This window comes from Canis lupus, chromosome 10 (assembly GCF_003254725.2).
Source record: "Canis lupus dingo isolate Sandy chromosome 10, ASM325472v2, whole genome shotgun sequence".
Taxonomy (NCBI): domain Eukaryota; kingdom Metazoa; phylum Chordata; class Mammalia; order Carnivora; family Canidae; genus Canis; species Canis lupus.
The window spans coordinates 30,882,880-30,896,263 of record NC_064252.1 but is presented as its reverse complement, the minus strand read 5'-3'; the positions used below and the strand labels follow the sequence as shown (position 1 = coordinate 30,896,263).

General features: G+C 44.2%; 1 protein-coding gene across 1 annotated transcript in view; it reads right to left on the bottom strand.

Moving 5' to 3' along the window:
- The window catches only part of LARGE1 (LARGE xylosyl- and glucuronyltransferase 1), a 478,727-nt gene that overhangs the window by 268,923 nt on the left and 196,420 nt on the right, over positions 1-13,384 (bottom strand). Inside the window, 1 exon segment of the mRNA XM_049115330.1 lies at positions 5,997-6,079. Coding sequence (XP_048971287.1) covers positions 5,997-6,079 — 83 coding nt within the window.

Sequence of the window (13,384 nt, the reverse complement as noted above, 5' to 3'; positions counted from 1 at the left end):
ATGGGGGTTTTTCAATGTGAGCTCTTGGTTTGAGGGAGGACAAGTGGCATTGATAATGTGGGAACATTCAAGGACAAGTCTATATCACATCAGAAAAGCTTTCCATGGGAGAGGAACAGAGCAACTTTCTAAAACAAAACAGAGAGAGAGAGAGAGAGAGAGAGAGAGAAGAGAGGAGGAAGGAAGGAAGGAAGGAAGGAAGGAAGGAAGGAAGGAAGGAAGGAGGAAGGAAGGAAGGAAGAAAGAAGAAAGAAAGAAAGAAAGAAAGAAAGAAGAAAGGAAGGAAGGAAGGAAGGAAGGAAGGAAGGAAGGAAGGAAGGAAGGAAGGAAGGAAGGAAGGAAGAAAGATAGAAAGCAAAAGGCCTTGTGGCTTCCAGGCTTTGGCAGAACCAAGGTCAGGTCAGAATGTGAGGAGAAGTGATGACTCCCCAGTGACCTTGAACAAGCTATTTAACCTCTGAGCGTCAGTTTCCTTATTCATTTGTGAGGATAATGACAGAGGGATAAAGGGGTGATTACAGAGATCACAGTAATGATAACAATTCCCAATGTGGTCACTCAAAATGATGATGAAAAATAAAAAGAATAATGATACTCAAGATAGTAACTTTTCTCCCCGCCAGACTCTGAATCTAGACTGAGTGGGTACAAAGCGAGGTCTCTAGTAACTTCTCTTTGATCCTGAGCTATGACTTAACCTGTAGCTTCATCAGTTGTAAAATGGGGACAATCATACTACCCACCTCACGGAGTCACAAGAGCATGAAATGCATATCTGAAAAACACTTCACACAGAGAGCTAGGTTCGTATTTGTTCAATACACAAAACACAGAAACGTTTCACATAGAATATCTCTGAGGATAGTCCAACAGGGCTCTAAGACGTAAAGGAACAAGCCAAAGCTCTTCAGAGACTTCACTAGGGCCACCCAGCTCATAGATGGTATGACCAGAATCAGTACCTACTTCTGTTTGTTTTATTCAAATCCTAAGTTCTTCCCGTCACGATCTAGAAACTGCTTCTATAATAAGTTTAAGCCTGAATAAGCAATAACACAATTAGAGGCAGATACTGGGCACAAATAGGCTGTTTTATCTTCCATGTTCTTCAGGGGCACAAGTTTTAAAAAAACAAAACAGAACAAAACAAAAATCCAGCTGCTTGATATGCAAAGTAAGGGAAATCACCCAACTTCTTCCTGCCAACAGGGCTGTAGAGTGTGAGAGTAAGTAGATCATCCTCGCAAACAAATATTAAATTTTTACAAGCTGGCCTGCCTTCCTGCCCAGGAGGTAAACACCTAGTGGCTACGTAATTTTTTTTTCCTCTGCTCTCTAAAAGCTCGGTTTTCTTGAAGAGCAGCTATACTTCCCAGTTTATCTGCAAATGGGGTTGGAGTTACGTCCCCCAATTTTTCTTGAAATAGTCTTCCATCTAGGTGACACAGACACATAATGTGCTATTTTTTTCTATTAGGTAAACCATTGTTCACATATATTTTGTATTGATTTTTTTCTCATCCACCCTTTTTCTTTATCATAGGGGTTGCATAATGAGATGACCAGAAATACATGTAAAGAGAAAACAAAAACAAGATCATTTTTGTTTCTCTCTCTCTACGCATAACACGAAAAACTCCCTTTTTACACAGGGTGTTGGCTAGTCTTCCTGCCCCCGGTATTCTGTTTATGTGCATCTGCACACATGTGACATATACGTGGCTTTGCTGACACCATGTAATAATATTATGCATATGTTTTGAAGTGTGTTGTCATTATATCATACAATTTGTCCATATGAGGAGATGCTTTTTAAGACCAACTGAGGACATGCTTTACTACAAAAGGGTGTTCCATTGTTTAGTCTTACTGTTTTTAAGTATTTTTCAAATTTTTAGGATCATAAGCAATAGGTCATTAAAAAAAGTATTTTCTGTAGCCAGGATTATCCTCTTAAGACAGTCCCTGAAGTTAGTCATATAGGGTCAAGGTCTTGGGCATAACATCATAAAACTTCTTCTCCAAAAGATTATAGCAATTTCCAGTTCTGGTAGGAGAATATAAGAGTGCCTGTGTGTCACTCTTTCACTATCTTTTAAAATATAGTGTGCCCACTGTCACCAGGCATACTGCAGAAGTAAAATTGATTTGATGAAACAAAGCAACCCTTAAATGAAAATTTGCTGAAAATCCTGTCTGGAGAATAAATCTAATTGCTGTAATTAACAGTGAAAGCCAAAAGAAGCATTCTACACCACTATTATTATATTATTATTAACATTAGAAAGGTACTTCATTTGCCAAAGTATTTTATAATCATGTATTGGTTAATCCCCATAACGTGCTTCGGAAGCAATGAAGCTATTTATAGCTGGACTTTCTGAGCGGAAAGTCTTTCAAAAGTCCTTTTGTCTTGATATCTCAAGTCATTATCACCAGCACATCAATTCACAGACATTCTCATTTGTAGAATTTCAAGGATGGGAGGGATTTAAGTGGTCATCTGGACCAAGATAAAGCAGTCACTGACGTGGAGTGCAGAAATTTCCTAATGCATACTAAGAATTTGCTTTCTTCTCAAATCCCCATGCTTCCACGAAAGCATGTCATGCCATCAGCAGCCAACTACAAATCTGCTATTTTTAAATGTAACATCTTTGTGCTACACAGTGACTGCAGGAATAAAAGTTTATACTCTTTGGGATTCCTTAGGGTTTCAGCAACTATTATTTGTAGCTAACACAACAATGAGAATATTTATACCCAACAATACCAAACCAAACGTTTTCATGGCTTTAAAATTTGCCATAATTCAGATATAGCACAACTGAAATCATGCAAGTCATGCAAATCCTCTTTTCTTAAAAAGGGGCTTCTTGGGGCACCTAGGTGGCTCAGTGGTTGAGCATCTCCTTTGGCTCAGGGTGTGATCCCGTGGTCCTGGGATTGAGTTCTGTATTGGGTTCCCTGCAGGGAGCCTGCTTCTCCCTCTGCCTGTATCTCGGTCTCTGTGTCTCTCATGCATAAATAAAATCTTTAAAAAGATTTTTTTAAAAATCTTGCCCCCACCCAATCAGGTCTTGTCTTATCTTGTTTAATCTGGACAAGAGATAACTCAGGAAAGGCAGGATCACTTCCAGGGTGAAGAGGAATCTACCCTTTTGCATGGCTGTTTGCATGGGGATCTGCTAGGATCCACAGATTGGAAAATTTTACTGCCCTAGAAATTACTACAAAACACCTGGTTTCAAGCAGCAGATGAAGGCTATAGAATCACAGGGAGTCTCAAAAACCACACAGCAGCAGCGGTAGTGTGGAAGGGCCATCTCCCCTTAAGACAGAAAAAGTGAGGTTGAGCCCCACTCGGTCATTCTTTTTTTGGTATTTCCATTTCCTTCTTAGATGTGCAACTGAAATCCCAGTGCCAACTGTGAAGAGCAAATAGGAGATGGGAGAGCCCCTACCACTAGCCCACAGTGTTCTCTACTCTGCTTACTCATTTCTCTCTTTTATCTGCTCCGCAGGGGATGGAGGGTGGAAGCAGGGAATCCCTCCCCCTCCTGGGTGGGGAGCAGACCTGCTAGCTGACCAGAGGCATAGTAGGGCACCCCAGAGAAACACCCACCCAGGTGAGTTCAGTAAAAACAACTGAGCTAATAAATTCTGTCTTCAACCTAATAAATTTTAGGGTGCACGGATTCACAGCAAAAGTTAACTGGCCTAGGAACTAAAGTCTAAAGAATTAAAATGACCTGTTGAAAATCACTCAGCTATAGAGTGGCAGGACCATGTAATCGAACCAGGTCTGAGCTGGACAGATTAGTTAACTGGTCGAATAAATACATCTTCAGGTGATTTATTAATGAAGTTTCCCAGATTCACTAGATAAACAAGTTAACATTGAGCTTAACACTTGTGAAGTCCTTCACTAAGATAATAGGAATACAGAAACATTGGGCATGATTTCTGTCCCCCAAAGTCCCATATTCTACTACAAAAGACATAACATGGATAAATAAAACAAAACATACTAAGTACAATGATAAAAATGCACAGGGTATTATGGGCTGGGAGGAGGGGGGCTCTTGCTGACTAACAGGTACAGGTGGGCCTCCTGTTAGAAGTATAAGGAGTCTGCAAAGTTGGGAGGGGAAAATAGAGAGAGGAGAGAAGAAATGGACAGAGCAGCATGGTGAAGACAACAGGCAGGACACATGTGGGAGAGGGTGGAAGCCACAAGCAGGTCAGTGTTGCTGGAGAGTCAAGTTATCAACAAGGGGAAGAAAGAGAAAGCATGCTGAGAACGACATCAGGCAGGTCCTGATGGTCCCTATACCACAGTGAAGAAGTTTGATTCTCTCCCCTCCATGAGGAGAAGCCAATGAAAAGTTTGAAGAAACCAGATTTGCCTTTCTGAACCCCCACCTGGCCTTAGAGGCTAGATCTGTGGGGACTGGAAAACCAAGAGCAGGAGAGAAAATATGCAGACCTCAACTGTGCCAGGTGCAGCAAGGATGAAGAGAAAGGGATGGAATTAAAAATATTAAGAGAGAGAACCCCCAAATTGATCATAGAGGGGCCAGATGGGGGTCTGAGAGAGAAAGGGGAACCAAAGGCCAGTTTCTTGCGTGGCTGGCAGGTCTGGAGTGCCCACCATGCCTCCCATCTCTGTTGATGCCACTGACAGCTAGATTCGGGCATTAACTTCACATTGATCTTCATTTAGTTGAGCTCTAAGAGCTTTTCATGGCTGTTCCTACTGCTCAAAGCCTTCTGGATCTTGGCTACAGCCATAGATAGCTTCATCTAAACCCTCGGTAAGAATGTTAAAGGACACTGGGTAGAACTTGGTAGAACTGGATAGAACTTGGTAGAATGAGCTAGAATCTAGGACACTTGGTAAGAATGTTCGAAGAGAGGACACTGGCTAGAACTACAAACTCAATTCTGGATACACCCTCGATAGGTCCAGATATCAATCAATCCAAACAGAGAAAACATAAAAGAAAGTTCCTGTAAAAAAAAAAAAAAAAAAAAAAAAAAAGCAGAAGCAAATGACAGGAGTTTAATTTGGACAAGAGATAACTCAGGAGAGGCAGGATCACTTCCAGGGTGAAGAGGAATCTACCCTTTGCATGGCTGTTTGCATGGGGATCTGCTAGGATCCACAGATTGGAAAATTTTACTGTCCTAAAAGACAGGACTTCCTGATGGTCAGAGATGCCCAGATGTGGGACAGGCTACATTGGAATAGAGCAAGCAAACTCTTATGAATTTGCTAGGGCTGCCCCAACAAAATACCACAGACTGGCGGCGGGGGGACGGAGTGGTGGTGGTGGTGGTGCTTAAATAGTAGAAACTTATTTTCTATGGTTCTGAAGGTTTGAAGTCCGAGACCAAGTGATGGCAGGGCTGGGTTCTCTTGAGGCCTTCTCCCTGGGCTGGTAGATGGGCATCTTCTCCCTTTGTCCTCATGTGGTCTCTGCTCTGTGTGACACTGTCTCCCCAACTCCTCCCCTTATCAGAACACCAATCATACTGGATTATAGCTCATTCCTACTGCCTCACTTTCACTGAACTACCTCTTTAAAGACCAGTCTCCAAATATAGTTCACATCCTGAGGTACTATGGGCTGGGGTTCCAACAGAACAATTTTAGGGGGACATCGTCCAGTCCATAACACAAACTGTCATTAGAGATGTGTAAACAGAGAAGGCTGGTGATCTCAGGCCAGGGAAGACAATGAAGAAATCCAAGCCTCAAATCTGGAGTGTCCCTGAAGGTCCCCTTAGGTCTAGGAGCTACAATTCTACACATTGTGGGATAGCACCTGATTGCTCCTGTTAAACATTATGAACCCAATAATATTTCCAGGGTGTCAGGCAAAACTCACATTTTCACAGCAGCTTTGACTGATGAGAAATGCTGCTCTTCTTTACCCTTCCCCCAAGGAAGTCACAGGCATGAGCCCGCAAAGGGCCACGGCCACACTTACCTGTGAAACAGGACAGACTTGACCAAGGTGACGACATCACGGCTGGCGTTATACCCGGCACAGACGATAGCAACGTGGATCGTCTGGGAAGCAAAAAAAAACAGGGCAAACCGTTAGACAGATGGAAGAGAGCCTTCCCAGTGCTTCAGACCATGTGGAAAAGAAAAATCCCCCTTATTTCTTGTTGGGATCATTAGAAAACAAAGGGCATAGTCTGCAGCTGTGGAAAATAACTTGAGACCATTTTATTAAGGCCTTTTTAATCAGTTTATGGAGCTATGAACATTTGGAAACCATTAAGGCTCTTTGCAATTACATTTTGGGGATGAGAAAAGAGGCGATTGGCTCAAACAAGCAAACAGTGAGTCCCCTTCCCCCAAGCTGGGAGACCGTGACAACTGGTAACAAGAGAGAAGAAAGAAATACTTCCTGAAAGAAAGAACTGAAAGGGATTTTAGACTGAGAAGTGATGGCTCAGAGTTGGGAAATGTTCTTGCAAGACGTCCCAGGTGGTGTGCCTAGGTGGCTCAGTTGGTTAAGCATCTGATTTCAACTCAGGTCATGATCTCAAGGTCCTGGGATCGAGCCCCACATCGGGCTCCCTGCTCAGTGGGGAGTCTCCTTCTCCCTCGCCCTCTGCCCCTCCCCATGCTTGCTTTCACTCTCTCTTTCTCAAATAAATAAAAATAAAATCTTTAAAAAAAAAAAAAAAGATGCCCTAGGTTAGGGGATCCTGACTGGGCACAGAGACCCATAAACATCTATGCATGTTCATTACAACAAAGGCCCCAGCTGGGACATCATTCCAAGAACTGAGAGCTGGCAAGATTGAAGGGAACCTCATGGCGTATCTCATCTGAGCAGTCAAGAGCACAGGCTCCAGACACAAACCCTGGCTCCATCCTTTAGTCCAGGGGGAAAAAGTGGCATCAGGTGACACACAGTAATGCAAGGGCCATGACAAGTCCTACAGGATGTCATGGAGTACATAAGGGGATGATACCAAGAGCAGTCTATGGTGCTTGGCACAAGGCATTCCAATCACAGCAATGATGATCTCTAGAGCTGAACTTCCCAAACAGGGTCCCTTGGCACCCTGGTGTGCTGAAAGTGAATTACGGGATACAAGGTCACTCATCCCTTCCAGTGAGATCTCAAGGCTCCCAAGGCAGGGCTGGCTCCCTTGGGCTTGGCTGCCCTGTGAGCTTCAGCAACTTGATGAAGACTGAGAAGCCCTGCTCTAGAGCATCCCATACAGAAAGTCACCCAGCCTCTCAAGACAGCTCAAAGAATAGAAGGTTCATGTCTCCCAATGTTGTACCTTTTACCGAAGCACTGCCTTCCTTGAACTGAAATCAGCCTACCTCGCTCCGTCCTGGGAGTACTGCAGAACACATTTGTTCCGTCCAGCATCCAATACCTAATAAAAGGAAGTTTCTCAAGAGGGGCCCTCCATCTTCAGAACTACTCACTCCCTGTTATTCCAATCAGCCAGTTCAAAACGGTTCTGTTGACTCTATGTACTACTTTTACAACTTCCTAGGAGTCTATAATTACTTTAAAAAATGGAAAAAGAAAAGAAAAGAAAAGAAAAAAGAAAAGAAAAGAAAAGAAAAGAAAAGAAAAGAAAAGAAAAGAAAAGAAAGAAAAAAGAAAAAAGCAGGTCTGACATCCTAGTCACTCCCCTACAGGCTTTCAGGGCAATGACCTATGGTTCCCAGGCCTACTCCACCACCCCACCCAAGACATCACTGAGGGAAGTTTATTCAGGCTATGACAGGTGAGATTCCAAACCTGGAATAGAGATTCTGAACCTGGATAGTACATCAGAAACACCTGAAATATTCTTGAAACAACCCTGTGCCTCATTCCTACCTGAGACCCATTGACTCACAATCTCTGATGGCCAGGATATAAAATTCTTCTGCTGGAAGGCAGTGGTTCTTGATAGGAGGCAAAAGTCGCCCCCTTGCCCTGCCCAGAACATCTGACAAAGTCTGGGGGTGTGCAGGGCTACTGATATCGAGTGAACAGAAGCCAGGGATGCTGTTCAATACCCTACAAGGCACAGGGCAGCCCCCACAAGAGAGAATTATCCTGCCCCAAAAGTCGCAGGGCTGTTGGGAGGAAATTTGGCTTTCAGAAAGAAGAAGGGGGGGTGGTAGGGAAACTCAGACCCACGAGCTACCAGCCTGACCTAGTCTCGCATAAAATTAGACCATATTGTGCATATCTTAATTTCTCCATCTGTAAAATGAAGACACTATCGCTTATCTCTGGATAATATCTCCCAAAGACTCAGGATGAAAGACTGTAATGCGAAATGCAACTGTCACCATTTAAATCACAGAGGAAATGAATAGGAAAACGCTTGCACGCAGGAGACATAACCAGGAAGGGAACAAGAATGGATAAAAGCTGAATCAGGCTCTTTGGAATCACAAATATTTAAACACACGGCCTCTGAGATATCAAACTTTGTCTTGGCTTCAGGGTTCAGGGGCTTTTTTAAATGGGCCCATTAAATGTAAGCACAAGCGTGCACATTCTCAAACATTTTACATAATTTTCCAATCTCTTTAGTTTCATCCAATACACCTGCCACCATGAATAAATTCATCATCTGGAGCCGTAGCAGCACGGCCCTGTTACCCAGGAATGCAGAAAACTGGAGCACTGTGGACCTGCTCTTGGAAGAGTTCTGGATGGTTCCAACTTTTGTGGGGACAGAAGCAAATGCCAAGAATGGGATGGGGGTTGGGGTTTGGGGTGGAGAGAACGGGACAGAGATGAACGTTCCTTGAAAGAGCAGAGTCACAAATATGGTCTCACCATCACTTGGTTTCGAAGCTACAAAGTCCATGTTTAAAGTGTTTCAGGGAAGTGACTTGAAGATGACCAACGACCTCAATGACTCTCATCAAAGTGAAGGGTCTGAGTATCAGATTCAGTGACCACTGACCACTCCCCAAGCCTTCCTCCCTATATTTTATATAGATATCATACTCTCCTTAACCGGTCACAAAGGTCAGATGGGGGTTGGCAGTGATCATATTTGCTCCTCCAACCTCACTCTTAGTCTTCTCTAATTTGCTCTGTACCTGAGCACCTGACCTTTACAGCCTGAATAACTGGGTTCCCACTAGCTCTGGTTTCTGGTTGAATTTGGTCCCTGAGAAGCCTGAGGGAAGGCACAAAGACAAGTCAGATCCCCCACACCTTTCATAAACCTTCTCCCAGAGTTCTGGCTCTCCTGGGCTCTACCTGCCTCACACACCATGGGTACAGGGGTTGTAGTGACTCCCTCCAAGGGGTCCCACCACCCTCGCTGGCTCCCAAGCCTGTGCCCTGCCTTAAACCCTTCCCAGCTCCTTTGAGTGTGCCATTAGTTTCCTTCTAGGGCCTGGCCAGTTCCAGTGACTCTTCCTGAGCCTCACATTGGTCCTGGTGTCTGGAAGGGAAGCACAGAGGACTCAGAGGCATTCATACATAAATTGCTGATCACTAAGGTGAAACAAGGCAGAGGAACACCAACAGAGCAAACTTGAGAATGCCTAAGTTGTATTTATAAATTTTAAGCATTGACAAAATTCTCAGACACGTGGATCACAGGTTCTTTCCAAGGAAGCCCACAGAGCGTCCCGCTCACTCCCTTTAGTCCTGACTCTGGAGTTCAGCACACACCACACGCTGCATCTGAAGACATGACATAGTTGAACTAAGGTCAAGTGAGCAGACGTTTACTTCTAGGACTTGTAGAAGGATTTAGGCATGACATGGGCATTTTCAGAATCCCCGACATGCCAGGCACTGTGCTGTGCTTGGAGGACAGAAAGGTGAATCAGTCCCCCAGGGTCAAAGGAAGAGGAAGAAAGACACCAAACAGACAATTCCATCAGGTTCCTATGATGGTAAGCTCAGTGTCCTCGTAAACCAGAGTAGCCTGCCCCGTCTAGACCAAGGGGATGCCAGGCAGCTTCAAAGAGCAAAGGTGACTTGACCACGGCAATCGTCACTCCTGACATTCAGGGCCAGCTGGGATTTGTAGCTCTCTGCTGGTCCAGCCTTCAACAGAACCTGAAAGAGAACATTCTCTGTGTTCTTGCACCCTCTGCCCCTACCCCAACACACACAAAAAAAGCTCCACAGAGTGGTTTTCTCAAATATGGATGCAGAGGAAAAATGTCCCAAAAGAAAGCCAGAAGAAACTAAGGGATGGCAGGCAAGGCGTGACCCTGGTAGAAGGAATCAATACTGTGCTCCGCTGTGCTTCCCCCTCAGCAACATCATGAGAAGTAGTGACACAGAAGGCCTGGCACTCTCTTCAGGGCATTCTGTCTGCAGGCACAGCCTACTGTGAGCATCTCCTGTTGGGCAGGCTGCCGGTGGGGCGGGAGGGAGAGGGGACATCCATCTCAATACCAGCCTCTGTGCCGTGAAAAGTCAGGCTCAGCCCGTATTCTGAGGACAGCTGCAGACTTCTGTGCTGGGGGCAAGGGGTGAGGAGGCAGGTGCCTCCCAGGACAGGTAGCTGGGGAGAAGCACATAGCTAGAGACAGAGGCGGAGGTGGCTTTGTGGGGAAAATGCACCAAGAATGAAGAGATCTGGTTTGAGCTGCAATGTCAAAGCTGAGCTGCTGCTATGTGACCATGGAGCAGTCATTTAATGTCCCTCGACCTCCTTGACTTGTCTGTACAATGGAGATAAAAATGGGTACCTCTCTGAGAGGCTGTGCATCAGACAAGCAAGTGGGAGAAGGGGTCTCTAATGACCAGACGCTGTTTATTGAATACCTAAACAACATACGGAAAAGTTGTTCAACACCTCTGTGCTTTAATTCCCTCCCGTCCACAACAGGGACACAACACTACTCACCTTTGAGGGCTTGTTGAGGATAAGGAGTAAGTGGCTCTCAAACTGCGTGCATCATGACCCCTGGAGGGCTTGTTCAGAGTGAGGGGTAGGGAGTTGCGGGGGGGCAGTGGACTCTTCCCCAGAGTTTCTGATCCTGGAAGTTTGACGTGGGGGCCTGAGGACTGCCTGCACCAGGTGATGCCGATGCTGCTGGTCCAGGGACCACACTTTGAAAACCACTGCTCTATCTCAGTGTTTTGAAGAATGTTGGGTAAAAACTCAACCAAGATGTGAGCTGTGACCATACTGAGACTATGAGGGGTGTTCAAAGGATCCATTTCCAATATCTCTCCAATAGAGAGGACCTTCCTCTGCACTTGTATAAAAGAACGAGGGACAGATTAGGAGAGCTGGGTAATGGTGACAGCTCTGCCTCTGGCCAGCTGAGTGACCTCGTGCAAGTAACTTAACTGCTCTGATTCTTGGTGAATCCTCTATACAAGGAGGAGCGTAGAATTTCTATATACAGTAGTACACAGGGGTCACTTTCCAAAACCCCCAGTGGACGCCTGAAACTGTGGATAGTACTAAACCCTATATATATATGTATTCTGCTATAAATGCATACCCACGGCAAAGCTTAAGTTATAAGTTAGGCACAGGAAGAGATTAACAACAGTAACTAAAAATAAAACATTTATAGTAATATACTGTAACAGGTTACATGAATGTGGCCTCTAAGTATCTTAATGTACCATGTACTGCAGTCACCCTTCTTGTGATGATGGGTGATGACGGAACACCTAGGTGTGGAGATGGAGTTAGGGGAATGATGTGGGCTCTCTGACACATTGTCAGGTTACTAATGACCTGATGGATCATCAGGAGGAGGATCACCTGCTTCCAGACCACAGCTGACTACAGGTAACTGTGGACATCAGAACCATGGATAAGGTGGGATTACTGTACAGAGTCCTCCTTATATCCAGAGTTTTCCAAAATTCAAGATGAAGAGTGAGATATGGTAGTTAAGTGTCTTGTCCAAGGCCCCATGGCTCAGCCAATGGGTGGCAAATCAAGGGGTTGAACTCACAGCCCTGCTGTTAAACCCATACTATCCTGTCTCAATAAAACACACATGTAACTACTAAAATGAAAGAAATATACTGCTGATGAGCCACCTAAAATCATCTTACAAACCTCCAGGGCATCTCTACTTCTTTTGTAAAGCCAGTGGTTGAGTTCTGTTTCCTCTAAATATTAAACCACAGACCCAAAAGACAGAATTGTCTAAACCCTATAGAAGACAAAAGTGGACACCTCCTATTGTTTGTCAACTATACTTCAATTAAAAAAATAAAAACAGGGGCACACTGGGGTGGTTCAGTGGCTTAAGTGTCTGACTGCTGGTTTTAGCTCAGGTCATGATCTCAGGTTTGTGAGATAGAGCCACCTCCAATAAACCCCTCAGTATCCTCAGGCACCAGCCCCAAGGACACGTCTTTGCAGACTGCCTGCACATGCAACATCATAGCACACTAAACCAGAGGTGATTTGGGACAGGGAATCAAAGGTGGTGGTGAGAAGGGTCCACATGATGTATTCTTTCAAAGTCCTTGGGATGATCTGTTTGCAGTTAACTTCTCTAGCAGAGGAAGCAGGATAGTATATGGATTAAGACAACGTGTGATGAGGATGTGGAGAAATAGGACCTTTGTGTGCTATTACCACAAGCGCAAAATGGTGCACCTGCTGTGGAAAAGAATATGGTGGTCCCTAGAACAATTAAAAATAGAATTACCATATGATCTAGCAATCCTATTTCTAGGTATATATCCAAAAAAATTGAAAGTAGGATCTCCAAGAGATTTTTGCACACCCATGCTCACAGCAGCATTATTCACAGCAGCCAAGAGGTGGAAGCAATCCAAGTTTCCACTGTCAGATGAGTGGATAAACAAAACATGTATATACAGACAATGAAGTAGTATTCAGCCTTAAAAAGGAAGGAAATCCTGTCTTGTGCTGCAATGTGAACTTTGAGGACATCATGCTAAGTGAAATAAGCTAGTCACAGAAAGACAAGTACCATTTGATCCCACTTATATAAAGGATCTGAAGCACACAAATTTACAGGAAGTAGAATGGTGGTTACCAGGGCCTGAGGTGAGGAGAGAGAAAAATGAAGGAATTTTTGCTGTTTAACAGGTATATTTTGCAAGATAAGAAAGTTTTAGGGATCTGTTGCAAAACAATGTGAACATACTTATCACTACTGAAATGTACAGTTCATTTTTAAGAGTAAATGTCATGTTGTAAGGCCTACTGTACCACAATTAAAAACAAAAGAGATTTGTAAATGTAGACACGCACTTTTTAGCTATGTGGCCTTACTAAGCTCAAGCTTCCCTAGTTATAAATTTATAACGATTCAGAGTCCAGGAGCTAACACATGCACAAGTGCAGTGTCTGATATTTGCACAAAAAGTGAAAGCAGACGTGATCAACACCCTCCTCGCCTCCTTCTTTCATA